The following is a 21,849-nucleotide window of genomic DNA, read 5'->3' as shown; positions in this document are numbered from 1 at the left end:
GGTGAGGGTAGGAATAGGAGAATAGAGCAGATGAATGCATGGCTGAGGAGCTGGTATATGGGAGAAGGATTCACATTTTTGGATCATTGGAATCTCTTCTGGGGTAGAAGTGTCCTGGACAAGAAGGACGGATTGCATCCGAATTAGAAATGGACTAGAATACTGGCAGGGAGATTTGCTAGAGCTACTTGGGAGGATTTAAACTAGTAAGGTGGTGGCTGGGACCCAGGGAGATAGTGAGGAAAGAGATCAATCCGAGACTGGTACATTTGAGAAAAAAAGCGAGTCAGTCAGGACAGGCAGGGAAGAGATAGGACTAATAAATTAAACTGCATTTACTTCAATGCAAGAGGCTTAACAGGGAAGGCAGATGAACTTAGGGCACAGTTAGGAATATGAGACTGGGATATCATAGCAATTACAGAAACATGGCTCAGGAATGGACAGGACTGGCAGCATAATGTTCCAGAATACAAATGCTACAGGAAGGATAGAAAGGGAGGCAAAAGAGGAGAGGGAGTGATGTTTTTGATAAGGGATAGCATTACAGCTGTGCTGAGGGAGGACATTCTCAGAAATACATCAAGGGAAGTTATTTGGGTGGAACTAAGAAATAAGAAAGGGATAATCACCTTATTGGGATTGTATTTATAGACCCCCTAATAATCAGAGGGAAATTGAGAAACAAACTTGTAAGGAGATCTCAGTTATCTGTAAGAATAATAGTTATGGTTTTAACTTTCCAAACATAAACTGGCACTGCCATAATGGAGAAGAATTTGTTAAGTGTGTACAAGGAAATTTTCTGATTCAGTATGTGGATGTACCTAGATTAGATTGGATTACTTACAGTGTGGAAACAGGCCCTTTGGCCCAACAAGTCCACACCGACCCGCCGAAACGTATACCACCCAGACCCATACATTTTACCCCTTCACCTAACACTACGGGCAATTTAGCATGGCCAATTCACCTGACCCGCACATTTTTGCATTGTGGGAAGAAACCGGAGCACCCGGAGGAAACCCACACAGACACGGGGAGAATGTGCAAACTCCACACAGGGAGTCGCCTGAGGCAGGAATTGAACTCGGGTCTCTGGCGCTGTGAGGCAGCAGTGCTAACCACTGCTGCACCTACTAGAGAAGCTGCAAAGCTTGACCTGCTCAGGAGAATTCAAAGGGTTTTTACAAATACATTAAGGACTAAAGGGTAACTAGAGAAAGAATAGGGTCCCTCAAAGAACAGCAAGGCAGCCTTGTGTGGAGCCGCAGGAGATACTAAACGAGTATTTTGCATCAGTGTTTACTGTGGAGAAGAACATGGAAGGTATAAAATGTAGGGAAATAGATGGTGACATCTTGAAAAATGTCCATAATACAGAGGAAGAAGTGCTGGATATCTTGAAACACATACAAGTGGTTAAATCCGCAGGACCTGATCAGGTGTACCCTAGAACTCTGTGGGAAGCTAATGAAGTGATTGCTGGGCCCCTTGCTGAGATATTTGTATTATCAATAGTCACAGGTGAGGTGCCAGAAGACTGGAGGTTGGCTAACGTAGTGCCACTGTTTAAGAAGGGTAGTAAGGATAAGCCAGGGAACTATAGATCAGTGAGACTGACGTCGGTGGTGGGCAAGTTGTTGGAGGGAATCTTGAGGGACAGGATTTACCTGTATTTGGAAAGGCAAGGACTGATTAGGGATAGTCAACATGACGTTGTGTCTGGGAAATCATGTCTCACAAATGTGTCTGAGTTTTTTGAAGACGTAACAAAGAGGACAAAGATGAGGGCAGAACAGTAGATGTGATTGATGTGGACTTTAGCAAGGCGTTCGACAAGGATCCACATGGGAGACTGGTTAGCAAGGCTAGATCCTATGGAATACAGGGAGAACTAACAATTTGGATACAGCACATGCTCAAAGGTAGAAGACAGAAGCTGGTGGTGGAGGGTTGTTTTTCATACTGGAGGCCTGTGACCAGTGGGTCCACTATTTTCCGTCATTTATATAAATGATTTGGATGAGAGTATAGTTAGTAAGTTTGCAGATGACACCAAAATTGGAGGTGTAGTGGACAGCGAAGAAGGTTACCTCAGAGTACAACGGGATCTTGATCAGATGGGCCAATGGGCTGAGGAGTGGCAGGTGAAGTTTACTTTAGATAAATGCAAGGTGCTGCATTTTGGGAAAGCAAATCTTAGCAGGACTTATACACTTAATGATAAGATCCTAGGGAATGTTGCTGAACAAAGAGACTTTGGAGTGCAGGTTCATAGCTCCTTGAAAGTAGAGTCGCCGGTAAATAGGATAGTGAAGAAGGCATTTGGTATGCTTTCCTTTATTAGTGAGAGTATTGAGTACAGGAGTTGGGAGGTCAGGACATTGGTTTGGCCACTGTTGGAATATTGCGGGCAATTCCGGTCTCCTTCTGATCGCATGGATGTTGTGAAAGTTGAAAGTGCTCAGAAAAGATTTACAAGGATGATGCCAGGGTTGGAGGATTTGAGCTATAGGGAGAAGATAAATACGCTGGGGCTGTTTTCTCTGGAGCACTGGAGACTGAGGGGTGACCTTATGGAGGTTTATAAAATCATGAGGGGCATAGGTAGGATAAATAAACAAAGTCTTATCCCTGGGGTGGGGGAATGCAGAACTAGAGGGCATAGTATTAGGGTGAGAGGGGAAAGATATAAAAGAAACCTGAGGGGCAACATTTTCAGAGGGTGGTACGTGTATGGAATGAGCTGCCAAAGAAAGTGGTGGAGGCTGGTACAATTACAACATTTAAAAGACTTATGGATGCGTATATGAATAGGAAGGGTTTGGAGGGATATGGGCCAAGTGCTGGCAGGTGGAATTGGACTAAGTTGGGATATCTGGTCGGCATGGACTGAAGGTTCTGTTTCCGTGCTGTACATCTCTATGACTATTTAGATAATTCTATTTTGCAAATTACTATTGAATTGGTTTTTGTCATTTCTTCAGCATTTTTGCAATCACATCAAATTGCCATATAAGAAAATTCATCCTCGAGGGTGACTCTGTGTAAACAATTTCTTTACTGTTACTCTGTCAAAACCCCTTCAGAATTTAAACACTTTCACACAATTTTCCTCTGCTTGACGGATAACTCCATCTTTTCATTTGGGTCCAGTTGTCTGCTTCTTTGCCTTTCCTGAGGCACTTTAAAAGCATGTGGTTGATCAATGGTTATTTCCATGTGACTTCAACAAGGGCAGGGCTTAGGTGTTAGTCTGAAGCCAGTATCACTCATCCCTCTAACCATACTAGCACTAGTGGTGTGAGGAATTTTACATTCTTATGTTTAAATTCCTCCATAGATTTGCCCCTCCCTAACTAAGTAAGCTCTTGCAATTTTAGCATTTTGGGGAACCTCTATTTTGATTGCTCCACGAATGGCAACTATGCCTTCTGTTACTTAAATCCTAAGGTCTGGAATTCCTTCTCTAAACCTCTCTACCTTGCTCTCCTCATCGAAGATGCTCCTTAAACCTACCTCTTTGACCAAACTTTTATTCACCTGTTCTAGCATCTCTTTATAGTGCTTATGGTGAAATCTTCTTTGGTATTGCTCCTGTGAAGTGCATCTGGATGTTTTAATGTGTTGGAGGAGTGTACGTTGTTGCCATTTCCACCTGCTCTTTTGCATCCATTACCTAATAAGGACAGAAGCGATTTGCAATTGTTTTCTGAGAGGTGCATTGGGCTCGAGAAAGGAAGACAACTCTTCAATGTTATCGCCCATTGAAGGTTTGAAATGACATGCGTTTATCATTACTTACTGTCAAAGGCAGATCGAGACCAGATTCCTCCCCTTCTGAGGGGGGAAGGACAGACTGTCGGTGACAGCAGAGACCCCCAAAGCAATAGCGTCAACACCAATCGGCCGTATCCACAGAGCATGAGTTAGAGCAGCAACAAGAAGAGATAGGGTTAGTAATGACAGACAGGAAAGAGTACAAACAGGGGTGGGTGTGTGTGGAGGTGAACGGTTAGGGTGTTGATAGAATCATGGGCGCTTATTATAGTTTTGAGGGATGAAAATCTAATTAAAAACATTTGGGGAAGGGCCATAAATTCTAATGCAGCCTTTTGGGACACAGTTCAGTAAAAAACAAACAAACTAAGGGGAATTGTCACTTGTGATGAGTCAGAGAGAGCAAGGGAAAAACACAATGCCACATTGTTTCTTTTCCTGTTCATCCTGGTCTTTTCTATATCTAATATTGAGGAGGAATTCCAAAGTTATGGGATAGGCACTGGAGAAATTCAACAAGACTAGTTCAGGGACAAAGGGGATTAAAAAAGGGATATTTTCAGTGGACCAGAGCAGGTTAAGAGGAACTCTGATCGGGATGCTCCAGATGAAGAGGGATTTTGGGAAGTTAAAAATCAGGAGATAATATTGTGAAATTTGAAGGTAATGAAAGAAATTAGAAGAGGACACAGAGGTGCCTGCACCCATACGGGCTGACAGACAAACAGCGGCTGTCTAGTTAAAATGGAGAGGGCTGTGTGCTGGTGGGAGCTATAACCCAGGAAGAGCTGACACATTTGATTCTGTAATATCTTCCAAGTCAAAATTAATCTGAGTTTTTGGTATTCATCCAATGTTGCCCTTTTGACAATTCCCTACTTCCTCCAGGCCACCTTTGACAGAGTAAAGTGCCTTCTACTGTATAGTTGTTAAGTCCAAAATCTGATCTCGAAACTTCTTTACTCAGTTTCCTTCCTCCTTTGTAAATGCCTGATGAAACCTACGACTTTGACCAGATTATTGATGTCAATATGTCCAATTAAGTTCCTGGGAAGTGCCTGGGAATGTTTTACCACATCAAGGGGGGAGCAAGATAAACAAAAGTTGCTGCTCTGTTGCAAGCAAAGTTGACAAAAACAGCAGAGAGGAACAATGAATGGAGAGAGGTTATGGATGGCAGTGAGCAGCGAGTGCTCAGTTACTAAGAACAGCATTTAATGACATTCAACAAAGCCACTCTAATGCAAAATGTTTTAAGCAGATGAGACTACAAAGCAAGCTGCAAGAGGGTTTAGAGGAGATTGTAGTGCAGAAAAAGAGCCGCCCACCCAAACAGGTTAAGAGACAGATAGAACACTGACCTGCCTACGATCCTCTGGTGCTTTCAGGAATAAAGCATTGATCAGCGCAATGGCGTAAGTCTGGATTTCCTGGTTCGATCTGTGGGGATAATGGCATGTTCGGAATTATTGGCTGCGAGAGTCTGTATTGCTGTGGGTTTAAACATCCCGACACTGCTGCGATAGTATACTCTATACATAGTTTAAATCTATTTGTTCAAATATGTTACGTGAGAGGTGGGACATGAACCAGAACCTTTGGCCCAGAGGTAGGGACATTATCAAGGTACTACAAAAATCCAACTTGATCATTGTAGATATCCAGCCACCTTACTTAGGGTTGCAGGACCATAAACTTGTGAAGATGAGGAGTTTATCTGACATCTTTTACAAGACAAACATGTCTCAAAGCCTTCCACAAGGAGTGAAGATTGTGCTAATTGGAATCAGTGTAGGCTACCCAGCAACTAACAAACAGCAATGTGATGGATCATCAGCAGACTGTTGGTCAAGGTCTAAATGCTGGGACAGGCAGTAGGAGAAATAACCTGCTCTTCTTCCAAACAATGCCATGAGATCTTTCACATATAAACAAAAGGCAGGGGCGAGCTCCATTTAATGTTTCATCCATAAGAATGAAGGAATTGTTATGATGCAGGCCATTCAGCCCAGACAGCACTTCAGAACAGTACAGTACTCCCCAAAACTGAAGCATCAGGTTGAACAGCTCAACTCAACTCCTGCATCAGAGGTAAGAGTGCTAGAAGGCCAATTTCTTTAACAGGGGTACAAACCAAATTCTAACCAGATTGCTGCCCCTAAAGTGAATTAGTGAACCAGTTTGTTCTATTTAAACTATCAGCAACAGTTTCATATTCATCACTAAAGTCTAAACTTCTCATTTTTATTAAATTTTGGAGTTCCACCATCTGCAATGGCAGGATTTGAACCCAAGTCCTCAGGATATTACTCTGGTCTCTAGATTAAATTGCCCTGCCATGTTTTCACCATCCCCCAGACTTCCCTCACACTGACCATGAACGAACAGTCCTCAGCAAAGGCTCACCATGGACATCCAGTCCCTATACACCTCTATCCGCCATGATGAAGGCTTCCAAGCCCTCCATTTCTTCCTCCCCCAGTGTTCTGGGTACAGTGCCTGGAACCCGGGTTCGATTCCAGCCTCAGGCGACTGTCTGTGTGGAGTTTGTACATTTTCCCAGTGTCTGCGTGAGTTTCCTTCGGGTGCTCCAGTTTCTTCCCACAATCCAAAGCTGTGCAGGTTGGATGAACTGGCCATGCTAAATTTCCCAAAGTATTCAGGGATGTGCAGGTTAGGTGCATTAGTAAGGGAAAATGTAGAGTAGTAGGGTCGGGGGTTGGGTCGGGGAGGTATACTCTTCAGACAGTCGGTGTGGACTTGTTGGGCCAAATGGCCTCTCTCCACACTGTCGGGATTCTATGATCAGCCTTGAATTGCCAAGCTAGCACTCCCAAGCTCATTACAAGGATCATGAGGGAGAGGACTTTGGTGTGAAAGCTGCACCAATTAGAACAGCACAGAACAGGCCCTTCAGCCCACGATGTTGTGCTGACCACTGATCCTCATGTATGCACCCTCAAATTTCTGTGACCATATGCATGTCCAGTAGTCTCTTAAATGTCCCCAATGACCACAACTGCTGCTGGCAATACATTCCATGCTCTCACAACTCTCTGTGTAAAGAACCTGCCTCTGACATTCCCTCTAAACTTTCCTCCAACCAACTTAAAACTATGACCCCTCGTGTTAGTCATTTCTGCCCTGGGAAATAGTCTCTGGCTATCGACTCTACCTATGCCTCTCATTATCTTGTATACCTCAATTAGGTCCCCTCTCCTCCTCCTTTTCTCCAATGAAAAAAGTCCGAGCTCAGTCAACCTCTCTTCATAAGATTCTCTAGCCGTGCTGGAGTTCAGCTCCTCCTTGGATATTAGGAAGAACTTTGTCACTCGTGTTGATTTATGCTTGGAATAATCTGCCGGGCAAAGGTACGGAGACTAAAATATCTATAGGACGGCAATCAATGAGTCTTTTCTCCTGAAGGTCTCTGTAATAGAAGGATGAGGCTGAGCCTCTCCATTTTGTTCAGGCTCTTATCCTTCAACCCCACTACTGGCCTGACTCTTACTCCAGTGTTATTATCACAGCTTTGACTGTGATTGCTACCTCAGACCGGCAGGGGAAGGGGTTGGGAAAAAGACTCTACGGGATTAGGCACCATTTTGCAAGAGTCAAACCTTTACTGACATGTTTCAGGAGGAGACCCGAGCTAAGGCCACCTTCAAACTGAAACAATGCCATTGAGAATTGGTCTGACTGTGTCGTATATAACTGGGAGTAGCTGGAGTGATCGTTAAAGAGTCATCACAGTCCCAATGGGACAATTGGCTTCTTTCTGTGCTACAGTCTATAATTCTAATCTAGGAAATGTTTGACAGCCATTTCAGATTTTGTTTTGTTGCCCTTCTCATGTGATGACAGGGAAAGGGTTGAATCTGAAGTGTTTTTGCAATAATAACCACACATTGACAGTAGATGGCAGTGTTCTCTCATTTGACAGAGAGGCTTCTTGGCAACTCTACCAGAATGCTTCATCAATTCAGGATCAGTAAGTCTGCACCCCCTCCTCCTTTGACTAATCTCACCCATTCATTGAGAGATTAGGTCAGTGCTATGAGTCAATTCTACTCTGATATAGTTTTCAGAACAAGGAAATAATTCACTGCAGTAAAAGGAAACAAAGAGACGTAGCGCAGTTTCAACGTTTTGCTCAGGATTCAAGCTCTAATGAAACACGTGCAGCTCCGCGGAACTGTCTGACACTCTCAGCTGTGGTTGAGCAGTGAGCTGTGTTACACTTACACCTGGAGATGAGCAATGAGTTGCCCCACAGTGATCTCCTCTGCCACTTTCTTGTAGAGGCTTTGGCTGTTCAACACCATGCTCTCCAGAATGGCCAGTGACCGTTGCAGGATGGAAGCATCCACTGACGTTTGGTTGACATAGCTTGCAATCTGTGGAAAAGAAAAACAGAAACTCACCGTTCAGAATAGGAAGTAAACACTGGTTAAAACAGCACATAGGTATCTAGAATGGGGCAAACAACATCGATCCCAAAATCGCCCAACTCCCAGAGCAAGGTAAAGGTTTCCATTTAGTATTTAGAAACATAGGCAGATGGCCACAACGTGGGAAGAAAATTTGACATTGGGATTAGTTTAAAACAACCATGCAAAGAGCTAGTTGAGAGTCAAAGGGCCAAATGGTCTCCATGTACTGTAAAAGATGCATACTTCTAACTGTTTCTCCTGACTTTCATAACTGCAAATTGTTAAGATATGGAAAGGTTAGAATGTTTAGTAGGTTAGATCATTTGCATGGAAATCCATGAGCAGGCCCCTCCAGCACTGAGAGGAGTAATGAGAGCTAATGAAACCAGGAGGTATTTACAGAGGAAAACATTAGCCACTGCTTCAAATGTGCATTGGCGCTGTTTTGCATCATGTACACAAAATACCACCCGACCACATGGCTATGCTGAACAGCAGCAATAACAATGCCAAAACATATTTGGTCTTGAAGGATGGATTCATTCAGCTGGTCCCTCTTGAAAGATAATTTTGTTTCTCACAGGCCAAGACAGACAGGAATCAGTGCAGTAGTCAGAGATCAGCCCACACATACAGACTAGAAAGAAGGATTTGCATTTCTACATCAACCTGCACAGCCTCACAAAGTCTAAGTCTTTTCCAGCTAATGAACATATTGGAGGGACAGCTGAAAATGTGTTGCTGGTTAAAGCACAGCAGGTTAGGCAGCATCCAAGGAATAGGAAATTCGACGTTTTGGGCATAAGCCCTTCCTGATGAAGGGTTTATGCCCGAAACGTCGAATTTCCTATTCCTTGGAAGCTGCCTAACCTGCTGTGCTTTAACCAGCAACACATTTTCAGCTGTGATCTCCAGCATCTGCAGACCTCATTTTTTACCCCATATTGGAGGGATAGCCAATTCATGCACAGGAGAAGCGTAGAATTTTTTTTAATATCCACCCAAAGGCCAGACGGGACCTTAGTTTAGGGTCTTGTGCAAAAGCTGACCCCCCCACCCCCGACAATGCATTCTCCCCGTACTATACTGACTGCATCAGCCTGGGTCTGTGCTCGTATCTCAAGCGGAATTTGAAACTGTGATCTCCAGACTTAGAGACACCAGTCAACACAACAAAAGACAACACTGACAACCCAAAGAATGTTTACAAATAGACCTGTGCTGGGAAGAAAGACAGCCCCACCACTTCCATCAGAGTGTCACATGCCACCTGCCGACTGCAGCAAAAGGACAGCACAGCGGCTCAGTGGTTAGCACTGCTGCCTCACAGTGCTCGGGACCCAGGTTCAATTCCACCCTCGAGCAACTGTCTGTGTGAAATTTGCACATTCTCCCCTTGACTGCGTGGGTTTCCTCCGAGTGCTCTGGTTTGCTTCCACAGTCTAAAGCCAAGCAGATTAGGTGGATTGGCCATGGGAAATTGCATAGTGTACAGTGATGTGCTGGCTAGATGGGTTAGACATGAGAAATACAGGGCTACAAGGATTGGGCGGGGGGAGAAACAGGTCTGGGTGGGATGATCTTCACAGGGTAAGTGTGGACTCAATGGGCCGAATGGCCTGCTTCCACACTGTAGAGATTCTATGAAGAAGTGATTTGTATAAAGCAGGTTCTCCAGCGGAGTTTGGGATGGCCCCACACTGATCAGACTGAACCAGGGCACGACTCACCCAAGCTGAGTAGGCAAAAGTGAGGACTGCAGATGCTGGAAACCAGAGTTTAGATCAGAGTGGTGCTGGAAAAGCACAGCAGGTCAGGCAGCATCCGAGGAGCAGGAAAATAGACGTTTCAGGCAAAAGGCCTCACCCAAGCTGAGTCAAGCCATTAGCATGTGAGTGAGAGCACTGCTCAGCTGAGGTGGGAAGTGGGGTATGGGGGTCTGGAATGTCCTGCATCTGAAGCACCCAATTCATCAGCATTGTAGATTCAGAGCAGTTTTAGGCCCTCCTCTTCCATGCCACTAGTTACCAATAAGTCATCGTTCAGCTTATTATTGTCTGCAGGATCATTCTGTGCACAAAATGGCTGCAGCGGTGGTCTATGAACCAACACAGTTCAAGATGTTTTTTTTTCCCATGCAAAGGGAAATATTGGTTTCAGAAAAGCGAGAAGGTGCTGCATAAATACACACATTCCTTCACAAGAACAGAAAGGTCTGTAATCCTCTCATCCTGCTGCAGCTGCTTAAAGATATAACAGCATTCTTTTTGCAACCCAATAGCAGGGATCTGTCTTATTCAGTGTTTCCACTCCCCTTCCCCACACCACTGAGAAAAAAAAATAATTACGATCCAAAATCCAGGAGCTAAGAGCCAGAACAATCTTGTCAGACAGCAATAGTCACATTTGTATGTGCTAATTAGAACAGGCAAGGCTGATTTAATTAAACAACTCAGCACGTTCCATCAAACCCACAAACCTCAGCATTCGGCTTCAGCGTGACCCAATTCTCATAATGAAGGGTCTCCCACCTTCTAATATCTCCACAGTGAGGGATAGCACTGGACAGACAGGAGAGAACGATCGGAGAGTGCAAGGGGAGAGACTGAGAAGGAGGAGAACTTGAGAGAGATTTAGTAGTTAATTGTGATGGGGGAAGAATGACAGAGAGAGAAAACACACGATAGAAAGGCATGAAAGAATGCTGAGCAGAAGCAGAATGAGCAAAAAATGGTTTAAAAAAAAGACTGAAATAGGAAGATGGGATCAAAAGTGAAGAACAAGGAATGGGACAGCAGGAGCGAGATCTATACTGAGAAAAAGATAGAAGAGTCAGAATACAATAGAGGCAGAGAGACACACACACGCACGAACTTCTCTACACAACTCGGTGGGAGAAAGCATTCATTCATTTTTTCCCTCGCTGCTTCCTCCTCCTCCACTGTCTTAGAAGCACCAATTCTTCATCAGTCATTTTTGTTTGAAAAGAAGAGAATTACATCACAACTTGAGGAAAATGAATATAGAAGTTTCGAGAAAGCTATAATCAGAGATTGAAATGAGGACAGACTAGATTGACCTAGTGCTGTGGAAACTGAAAGCAAAATGTGTTTAAGATTTGGGAGGAGACCAATATCAAAATCTTCAAAAATCACACACCTCATTCTCCTCCTCTCCCAACCACAGACAATAAATAGTTAATATTACTTTTAATTCTATTTTGACTTTGAAAATAGTTCGTAGATGGGGACTATACTGAAACATTAACCTATATTCTCAACATGACTGGAGTTGAAGATGTATTTTTCTCCTGTTTTTATTTCTCTGTTTTCTAGCTTTTCCAATTTTATTTTTCTCCCTTTTTATTTCAGGAGGTTTGCCCTGACAGCCCAGTGAATGCCTCCAGTCCTGGGCAATGGTGTGTGACACAGTAAAAAGAAAGGAGTTCAACACAGTGGCTTTGTGCCATGTAAGGGTCCTTGCAAGAGGCCTCTGAGCTGTGGGAAAGATTTCTTGGCTAAAGTCAGCACTGGAGTTTCCCACGGGATAGAGTCTGGGATTCAGTCCAGGCTCAGCGATCTTTGTGTCACCGCAGATGGAAACTGAAATACTCCAGAAGAAAGCTACAAACTTTGAGGTTAAACGCTTGACAGGGGCTTCTTTCACTGGGGTCACTTGCTCAGACATTAAACTATTTCCCATTTTTAAAACAAGGAAGGAAGAAGTGGCCCCTTATTTAGACACTGACTGTCATAGACCCTGCGACACCTCAAGCTGCTTTCCAACAATGATACAACAGGATACATATTCAGCTTCTGTGCCATTTAGCCCAACTACTCCATGCCAGCATTTCAGCTGCATTCAGATCTCCTGTCATTTCCTCATCTGAATCCACCATTGTAAAGCTGTATTCCCAATTCCATTGTTCTTCCTGTCTTGCTTCACCTTGGTGGTGGCAGCCTTCCGTCTTGCAAGACAATGGTTTTTGCTGTGATGGTAAACTCCACATAAAGCACCGCCTGCTGTATCCCAGGATTCCCGCTCTGGAGTGGTCATCTCAGCCACATTTCCTGCAGAGGGACAGAGTGCCCCAGGCAGGTAGAAAATGGCCTCTGTTTCCCCCAGCTCCTCCTCCCAAACTGCCCCTCATTCTACTCCCTCTCAGGCAGTCAGCCGACAGGAAGTCCTGGCCCTCACTGAGCGTCTCCCAATCATCAATGTCTGCCTTTGTCAGATCTCACTTCTCTGTGACCCTGTAGTGGAGACTTGGACACTCATGGGGTCATGACCCAGTAGCCAGGTCACTGGGCAGAAAGTCTTTAGGCAAATAGCCATCAGCGTTCTAGTGAACGTGATTGAGCCAGTGTCTACATCATTAGCTTAACAATGAGTGGATGCTGATGGAGTTAACACATTCTAAGGGACCTCAAAGTCAGTTCCCTTGTCCTGCAAAGAGATACTGAGGATTCGTTGGGGACACTGAGAATGGAAATTGTTCAGACTTTTGTCCTACAGATCATTTATTACCCAGACACCTTGTCTTACGATATACCATTCTCAGGCAGAGTCTGTCCATCTGTCACTGTGTGAGATCCTCGGTGTGGAGTGTTGCTGCAGCATCAGAATGAAGCAACTTTGAATATGACTTGTAGCAACTTTGTCTTGTATCTCAGGTGAATGAGACTGAATATCTTTCTGTCAGTTCTGGTCTTTGAGTAGACACAACCTGGAAATGACCTGAAGGTAGTAAGAATTACATCCCAAAGAGACTAAGTGTCAGAACATCATCCTGTTTGACCAGTAGGATAAATCTGTTGCTCTTGTAGCAGACCTTGACTGTCACGTCGTCATGGAAATAGGAGATCACATTGAGGAATTGCAGCAGGCAGCCTATTTTCTCCAGCAGCTCAACTGGATTACCCTTGTTCATGTAGTTGGTTGTCTTGGTGGGACTAATGAAGATGATGTTTAGCTGTCTCTTTTGTTCATGGCATTTCACTTCCAGTTACAAGACTGTGAAGATCAGGTCAATTGTAGACCTCCCGGGTCTGACAGAGTCATGGACTTTAAGGCAGATGCTTCAGCCAGGATCTGCAGTTTGACAACGGCAACACAGGCAAATACTTTTCTCATGATGTTCAGCAGGGAGATCCCTTGATAGTTGTTGCAATCACTGCAATGTTCACAATGCCTGCATCACACAAACCTTTAAGTGCACAGTTTGTATCAACCACTCCCTGTGGTAACAAATTCCACATTCTCACCACCCTCTGGGTAAACAGCTACGCTGAACAGTGTTGAGAGTGTGGTGCTGGAAAAGCACAGCAGGTCAGGCTGCATCTGAGAAGCAGGAGAATTGATGTTTCGGGCATAAGCCCTTCACCAGCCCATTCGCATCCGCAGGTACTCACTTTCTCCTAGTTATGCTGAATACTGAATTTCTTGGTGGCTTTTTCTTTAAAATACTAATAGCTTTCAAGTTCTGCTTTCCCCAAACAAGAGAAAATATTCTGTCCATATTCACTAAAATTCTGAATATTTTCATTTGAAAGTCACTCTTCAGTCTTCCTTTTGACAGAAGAGACCCAGGCTGATATACTAAGAGATATTGCTGCTGTCTAGAAATTTTCTCTGCACTTTCCAACCTCTTCAACAATATGGTAAACACAGCTGCACGTAGTAAGTGAAGTCTCACCAAAGCTCAATACAGGTTTAACATGAACTCTCTACTTTTACACGACTTATCCCTCTAGAGATAAAACCTGATGATTGGCTTGTTTTTATTCCTTCCTCTTTTATCCTTCCGTGTGATACGGACATCGCTGGTAAAGCCAGCATTTGTTCTCAATTCCCTAACTGGCCTTCAACACTAATCCATTTCACATTACTGTAGGTCTGGAATGATAGACCCAGTAAGAATTGGAGACTTCCTTCCCTAGCATTATAATCCAGATTGGATTTACTGAATGTAAATTCCATTAGCTCCTGTGATGGGATTTGAGTCGGTGTCCCCACAGCATAACCATGGTCTAACTAGAGTGAAATTACCACAATATACTAGCTTGCCTGTGGTTTCATGCCCTTGCTAATCTGTGACACAGCTTTTAGTCACTAGTGAATTTGTACTCAGATCTCATTGATTTTCAGCCCATAGACGGTCATCTCCCAGGTGACATGTGACTGCTCATTTCTTCCAATCACAATGTATTACTTAACATTTGGCGGGGCTGAACTTTGTTTGTCATCACAGAAGTACTTTGGAAATTGAGTCACTGCCATAACAAAGGAAACGTAGAAGCAAGTTGCACAGAGTAAATTCCTACAAACAGCAATGTGATCATGATCAGATCAGATTTTTTTATGATGCTGAAAGGAAGGTAGAGTATGTTTGATGCCTTATCTAAAAGATGGCATTTCAAATCATGCAACGCTCCCAAGTATTACATAAAGCTTTAGTCTAGATTCTTTTGTGCTCGGTTCTAGTTTGGGAATCAAATCCACAACTTTTGACTCAGTGGTGAAATTCTTAACATCTGAGTTACAGCTGTCACATACATAAACCAAGGGAGCAGTGAGCTTTTTATTCTGAAGATTTTATTTACTCCACATCTCCCTCAGCCAATTATTACCTTTTCATTCTAACTGTCAAATATCTGCTTCTGATAATTTTTCTTCAGCCTCCTTTTATCACTTCCTTCTCTTTGAACTCCCTGTCCAGAACTCAAACATTATTGGTTTCTAAATGTAAAGGCTCTATTGTGGGAAAATCACTTACACTGGAGTTGGAAGATCCACTTAAACGCAATAATCTTGGCTAACAGTCTAGAGTGCTACTGAGGGTGTGCTGCACTGTCAGAGGTGCCCGCTTTCAATGAGGACATTAAACCAAGGCCTAGCTGTCCTCTCTGATAAAAAATCCCACAGCAAGACTTTGAAGAAGGGGAGTTATTACACTCTGTTGAATGCGAAGTGTTTTGGTAAATCCTATAGTCATGAAAGATGCTATGTAAATGCAAGTCTTTTATTTGTATCGCTAGTGTTGAGTTCAAGGCTCTCCTGGATCTGGCACATTGCCAGTTCCAGCTCATCTTACAGCAAAGTATATTTTTAAAAAAACTGTGCTTATCATGGGATGGTACAAAAGGAACAAAGTACCTCTGTTTGAGATTCAAGGTCAGTATGAAGAACTCCAAAGATGTTTTTGACCTGGGTCAGTGCACAGGAAATGTCTCCCGTGCCAACAATGCATCTCAATTCCAATTACAGGACAACCTGCTCTTGCATCAGTGCAAACAATTATCCATTGATCGCTCCAGCAGACTTCTGGACTCTAAAGAATGCTCTTCTATTATCACAAATGGGCTCTACATAAGTGCAAGGTGACACACTTGGGAAGGACAAACAATGGTGAACAGTAGGACCCTGGGAAATAGAGAGGATCAGAGGGACCTTGGTTTACATGTTTACCAGCCCCTTTAGGTATTGAGCATGTAGATAAAGTGGTTTAGAAGTCATTTGGGATATTTGCCTTTATTAGCTGAGGCATACAGTTTAACAGCAGGGAGATTATGGTGGAAATGTATAAAATGTTGGTTAGGCCACAGCTGGAGCATGCAGTTCTGGAATCCACATTATAGGAGGGATGTGAAGGCACTGGAGACTGTGCAGAGAGGATTTACCAGGACGTTGCCTGGCCTGGAGAGTTTAGCTATGAAGAGAGATTGGACAGACAGGTGGTGGTTTCCTCTGAGCAGAGGAGATGGAGGGAGGAAATGCTTGAGATGTATAAAATTATGGAGGGGTACGGAGAGGGTATATAAGAAGGAACTTTTCAACTTAGCGGAGGGAGCAAATGACCGGGCACACAGATTTAAAGATAGTGGCAGGAGGTCTGGAGTGGATGTGAGGAAAAACATTTCCACCCAGAGGGTAGGAGAAATCTGAAACTCTGTAAGAGGGTTGTAGAGGCATAATTTCTCATAACATTTAAGAAGTATTTAGTTGGACCGAAGGGTCTGTTTCCATGCTGTTCATCTCTATGTCACTATGATTCTATTTGCGATGCCAAAGAATGCAAGGCTATGGGACAAGGGCTGGAAAACAGGATTAGAATAGTTATGTGGTTTGAATGGTGCAAACTCAAAGGCCTTTTCCCTGTGCCATAGATCTCGGTGCCTAAACTGGGAATTTTCTTGGTTTGTGCACAATGTAATTTGGATCAAGGCACACAAGTGAAAGGGCCTAGTCCATCCAGCTTAAGCCTGACAAGTTCTGAGAGGAGAGACAGAGAATTACTTTTCAGTGTCACATGTGGAATGGATAAATCGTGCTGGCTGTAGCAAAGCTGTATAATGTTTACACACCAACATCACACCCTCCATTACATACACATACACACAGTATTCACAATGGAGGAGTTCACGAATAAACAAATACATGGTACAAAGATGTATCGAACTAGCAAGATAAATAGTAATTTAAAACCCTGCCTCACTACCTTAATTCAGCTGCAAACATTTCCATTAGAAATCTGATCAGTCCTGTGCCTTTTCACTAAATAATTCAATTTGCAATGACTATCCATTTGCCAGCTGATGGTCAGGCACCAGACTGTAGTAGGCTGTGACCAGTGGAGTGCTACAACAATTACTTCTGGGATTGGACCTATTCACTGTTTATATTCGAGACTTAAAAATCAACAGATGGCAAATTTGGACACATTGGCTTTATATAGTCAAAAAGTAGACAAAAATATAAGCTAAGAGGTGAACAAAAGAGGCTGCAATAAGATATAGACAGGTTAACTGGGCAACAACAAGGCAGATGATGGGCAACTATGAGGTCATTTATTTCATAAGTTGTGAAATTTGTACATGTTAATGTTCAAAAGGACTTGGGTATGCTTATACAAGGAACACAAAGTTAGCGTACATGTAAATCCAACAACTTGGACAGCAAGTGGAAATTTTGTCTCTATTGGACTGGCAGTGAAGTATTGTACAAGAATAAAGTTTGGCTACAATCATACAGGGCTTTAGTGAGTAAACATCTGGGCACTGTGTGTAATTCTGGTCTTCATACTGAAGGAATGACATGGAGGAGCCGGTGTTGGACTGGGGTGGACAGAGGTAAAAATCACAACGCCAGATTATAGTCCAGCAGATTTATTTGGAAGCACCAGCTTCCGAGGCGCAGTCTCTTCATCACTGTTCCACAACCACTGGATGAAGAGGCTACACCTCGAAATCTAGTGCTTCCAAATAAACCTGTTGGACTACAACTTGGTGTTGCATGATTTATAACTTCATACTGAAGGAAGGATACACTTGGAGGTAGGTCAGTGATTAATCACTGAAGTGGTCCCTGGGATGAAGGAAATATCCCACAATGTGATGCTGCGTGGACAGGGGTCCATATTATTTGCAGTTTAGAAGAATGGGAGCTGACCTCATTAAAATATGCAGGATTTTGAAGCATTTTAAATTTATTCTTTCATGGGATATGGGTGTCATTGGCAAGGCCAGGGTTGTTGCTGATTACTAATTTCCATGGTGTCCTGGCCAACGTTTATACCTCAACCAACATCACAAAAACTGATTAGCCAGTCATTTGACTTGGGACCTTTTTATTTGCAGTGGTTCCTAGATTGGAGAGATGGCTGTAATTCATATGTATTTGACTGACTGCAACTTAGAGTCAATGAGCTGTACAGCAAGGAAACAGGCCCTTCGGTCAAACTTGTCTATGCTGACCTGATATCCTAAATTAATCTAGTCCTGCTTTCCAGCATTTGGTCCCTTTCCCTCAAAACCCTTCCTATTCATATACCCATCCAGATGCCTTTTAAATGTTGTAATTGTACCAGCCTCCACCACTTCCTCTGGGAGCTCATTCCACACACGTACCATCTTCTGCATGAAAAAAGTTCCCTTTTCATCCCTTTTAAATCTTTCCTGTCTCACCTTAAACTTATGCCCTCTAGTTTTGGATTCCCCCCATCCCATGCCCCTTGTGATTTCATAAACCTCTGTAAGATCAGCCCTGAGCCTCCAACACTCCACGGAAAACAGAATATTCAGCTTCTGCCTTGAGACACTGAGGTTGTAAAAGACACTATTAAAAATGCAAGTCTTTCCTTTTAACAATAGAGCAGAGCTAAGAACAATGATCCATACCATTTGATAACAGATCCTAGATACCAAAAGAGTTCTAGACAGCTGATGAGGAATCGTGTCTGTTTCATTTAGGAGGACATAAAGGGCAGAGACCTGAATGGGAGGAGGATACCGCAGGCATTTGCTCGTTAGTCTGTCTCTCTTCTGACCTGTTTGATGAAGGCAGTGGAGATCATATCCCACGAGACAATCCCATGATCCATAAGCTCCAGGAATGCGGTCAGTGTGAAGGCTAGCATCTCGCCAAAACTGCAGGGAAACAGGTGGTTCAATAGGTCAGTACCAAGAACGCCAGCTCATGTTTACAGACTAGGACATACACTGCTCAAATGATGGAAATATCAATAACTGTGTCTATCCTGTGCCCAAGTGGACAGCTTTTCCAAATCTTGGGATGCCACTGAATACCTAGCCTGAAATATATGATGATTTGGAGGTGACGGAGCACTGCTCCTTCATCAGGTGTTGTGGAGCAGAATCGTAAGACACAGAATTTACAGCAACAGAATTTCAGTGTCATGGAATGTAATATTAAACAAATTTAGCATAAGTCTTTTAGAATGATCATGTTAATTTTGGTTCCTTCATATGTAAATCCCAGAACTTTTTTAATGTCACATTCTCAAGATAGCTTTCACAATAGGTGCCATCTCAGCTCAGATAATTTATTAAAGATGTGAAGTTAAAGTCTATCTGTGTCCCAGTGTTGGGTCAGACTGATTCTATTTCTAAAGTTGGATTTACAGAATCTTACCTGGATTTATGCAGCTTTTAAGCAAAATAAAATGTAATTCTACAAGTACAAATTCACCCCACAAACTTATGTGTGTGTGCGTGTGCAGGGGAGACTGAGTGAGTGTGTGCATGTGGATGTGTGTGTGGGTGCGAGTGTAATGAGATATAAGTCTGAGAGAGGGTGCATGTGTGGGTGAGTGTGGGGTCCCACACACTCGCGCAGACCTCTCTCATACTCTCCCCACACTCTCAGACTTATACCCCATCACACTCACACATGTACACAAGCTCTGTCACAGATACTCACACCCCCACACACATACCCACATGCACACACTGACTTGTTCTCTCCTGCATAAGCACGCACAAATTTTTGTGGGGTGAATTTGTACTTGCAGAATTACATTTTATTTTGCTCAAAAACTGCATAAATCCATGTAATTTGGAAATAGTTTAGCTACCCTGTTTTCTTCTGTTAATATCATGAAAACGTTGGTCAGATCACCCCAAAGTCTTCTAAATCCTAGAGAAAACAGGCCTAATTTGTGTAATCACTCCTCATAACTTAACCCCTGAAGTCCAGATATCTTTCTTGTAAACCTACATTGTACTCCCTCCAAGGCCAATTTATCCTCCTTAAGGTGTGGTGACCTGATCTACTCATAGTACTCCAAGTGGGGTCTAACTAAGATTTTGTATAACTGCAGCATAACTTCTGTATCCTGTACTCCAGTCCTCCCAATATAAAGGTCAGTATTCCATTAGCTTTCTTGATTATTTTCTGTACTGCTTTGTGACATTTTAAAGATCTATGCACCTGAGCTCCCCTGTCTCTTTGGACATCCACTGCATTTAACTTCATACCATCTCAAAAGTATCCTGATCTATCCTTTCTCCGTCCAAAATGGATCACCTCATGTTTGCTTTACTTAATGCCATCTGCTACAGTTTTGTTCATTCACTTAGCTTAAAATTACAAAGGAATATTGATAAACTATCTAAATGGTCTACAATGGTACCTAACTTTGTGTCAACAGCAAATTTGGATACATTATTACCTATGCCAATATCTAAGTCATTAATGAATAATATAAATAACTAAGACCCTAATACAAATCCTTGTGGGACACCACTGGTCACAATGTGCCAATTTGATTCCCTACCCATTAACTCTACTTTCTGTTGCTTGCCACTCAACCAATTTCCAAGTCAGGTCAGTAATTTGCCCTTAGCTCTGTGGGTTTTTACCTTAGTTAGCAGTCTCTAGGGTGGCACAGTGGCACAGTGGTTAGCACTGTTGCCTTACAGCGCCAGAGATCCGGGTTCAATTCCCGACTCAGGCAACTGACTGTGTGGAGTTTGCACATTCTCCCCGTGTCTGCGTGGGTTTCCTCTGGGTGCTCCGGTTTCCTCCCACAGTCACAAAGATGTGCAGGTCAGGTGAATTGGCCATGCTAAATTACCTAACACTACAGGCAAAAGGGGTTAATGTAGGGGAATGGGTGAGTTGCGCTTCGGCGGGTCGGTGTGGACTTGTTGGGCCGAAGGGCCTGTTTCCACACTGTAAGTAATCTAATCTCTTAAAAGGGATTTCATTAGGTGCCATATACACATCCATAGATATCCCCCGTCCACCACCTTAGTCACCCCTTCAAAGAATTCAATGAAGTTTGTCAGGCATAACTGACCGGTCATGTTCAAGGTATTCAGGTACCCCAAACGTAAGACCATAAGGTGCAGGAGCAGAATTATGCCATTTGGCCCATCATGTCTTCTTCACCATTTGGCTGATATGTTTTTCAGCCCCATACTCATGCTTTCTCCCGGCAACCCTTGATCACCATACTAATCAAGAGCTTATCTATCTTGGTGTTCAATACACTCAGTGATTTAGCCTTCTGCAGCAAGGAATATCACAGATTAACTGCCCTCTGCCTGAAGAAATTCCTCCTCATCTAAAGGGTTGTCCCTTAACTCTGAGGTTGTGCCCTTGGGTGCTAGTCTCTCTTACTAGTGGAAACATTTTATCCACATCCATTCTATTCAGGCCTCTCAGTATTCTGTACATTTCCAACAGGTCCTCACTCAGCCTTCTAAACTCCATCAGGTACAGACCCAGAGCCCACAACTGCTCACAATATTCCAAATGCAGTCTGACCACAGCCTTATACAGCCTCAGCAGTACATCTCTGTATTTTAATTTTATTTTGTATTTTAATCCTCTCAAAATGAATGCTAATATTGCATTTGCTCTCCAAACTGCCAGCTGAACTTACACGTCAACCATAAGAGAATCCTGAATTTGGACTCTGAATTCTCAGATTTGTCAAACCTTTCTCCATTTCGAAAATGGTCTATCCTTCCTCTACTCCACCTCTATTTTTCCTACTAAAATGCTTAAGTAATTACAGGGCCTAATAATGACCTCGCCATCGAAGTTAGGCTAACTGGTTTGTAATTTCTTAGTTTTTCTCTTTTGCCCTTCTTCAAAAGCAGAATGATTTTGTAATTTTCCAATCCAGAGGGACAACTCCCATGTCTAGTGAACTCTTGAAGGATTATAGGTAGAGTGTCAACAATGTGCTCCCTAGTTCCTTGAACACCAGTGGATGGAAACTGCACGTTCCTAGGGATTTGTCACTATTTAATTCCATGTGTACATTTAATAGAAGTATTAGGAAGAGGCAGCATCTTTTAATGTCTTAAGCTTGCTCTGCCATTCA

General features: G+C 43.1%; 1 protein-coding gene across 1 annotated transcript in view; it reads right to left on the bottom strand.

Moving 5' to 3' along the window:
- Positions 1–21,849, bottom strand: part of LOC132822882 (engulfment and cell motility protein 2) — a 193,511-nt gene that overhangs the window by 75,379 nt on the left and 96,283 nt on the right. Inside the window, exons 7-9 of the mRNA XM_060836266.1 lie at positions 18,541–18,640; positions 8,029–8,180; positions 5,145–5,223 (exon numbers count right to left, since the gene is read on the bottom strand). Coding sequence (XP_060692249.1) covers positions 5,145–5,223; positions 8,029–8,180; positions 18,541–18,640 — 331 coding nt within the window. The remainder of the gene's footprint in view (positions 1–5,144; positions 5,224–8,028; positions 8,181–18,540; positions 18,641–21,849) is intronic.

This window comes from Hemiscyllium ocellatum, chromosome 15 (assembly GCF_020745735.1).
Source record: "Hemiscyllium ocellatum isolate sHemOce1 chromosome 15, sHemOce1.pat.X.cur, whole genome shotgun sequence".
Taxonomy (NCBI): Eukaryota; Metazoa; Chordata; class Chondrichthyes; order Orectolobiformes; family Hemiscylliidae; genus Hemiscyllium; species Hemiscyllium ocellatum.
This window is presented reverse-complemented; position numbering and strand designations above follow the sequence as displayed.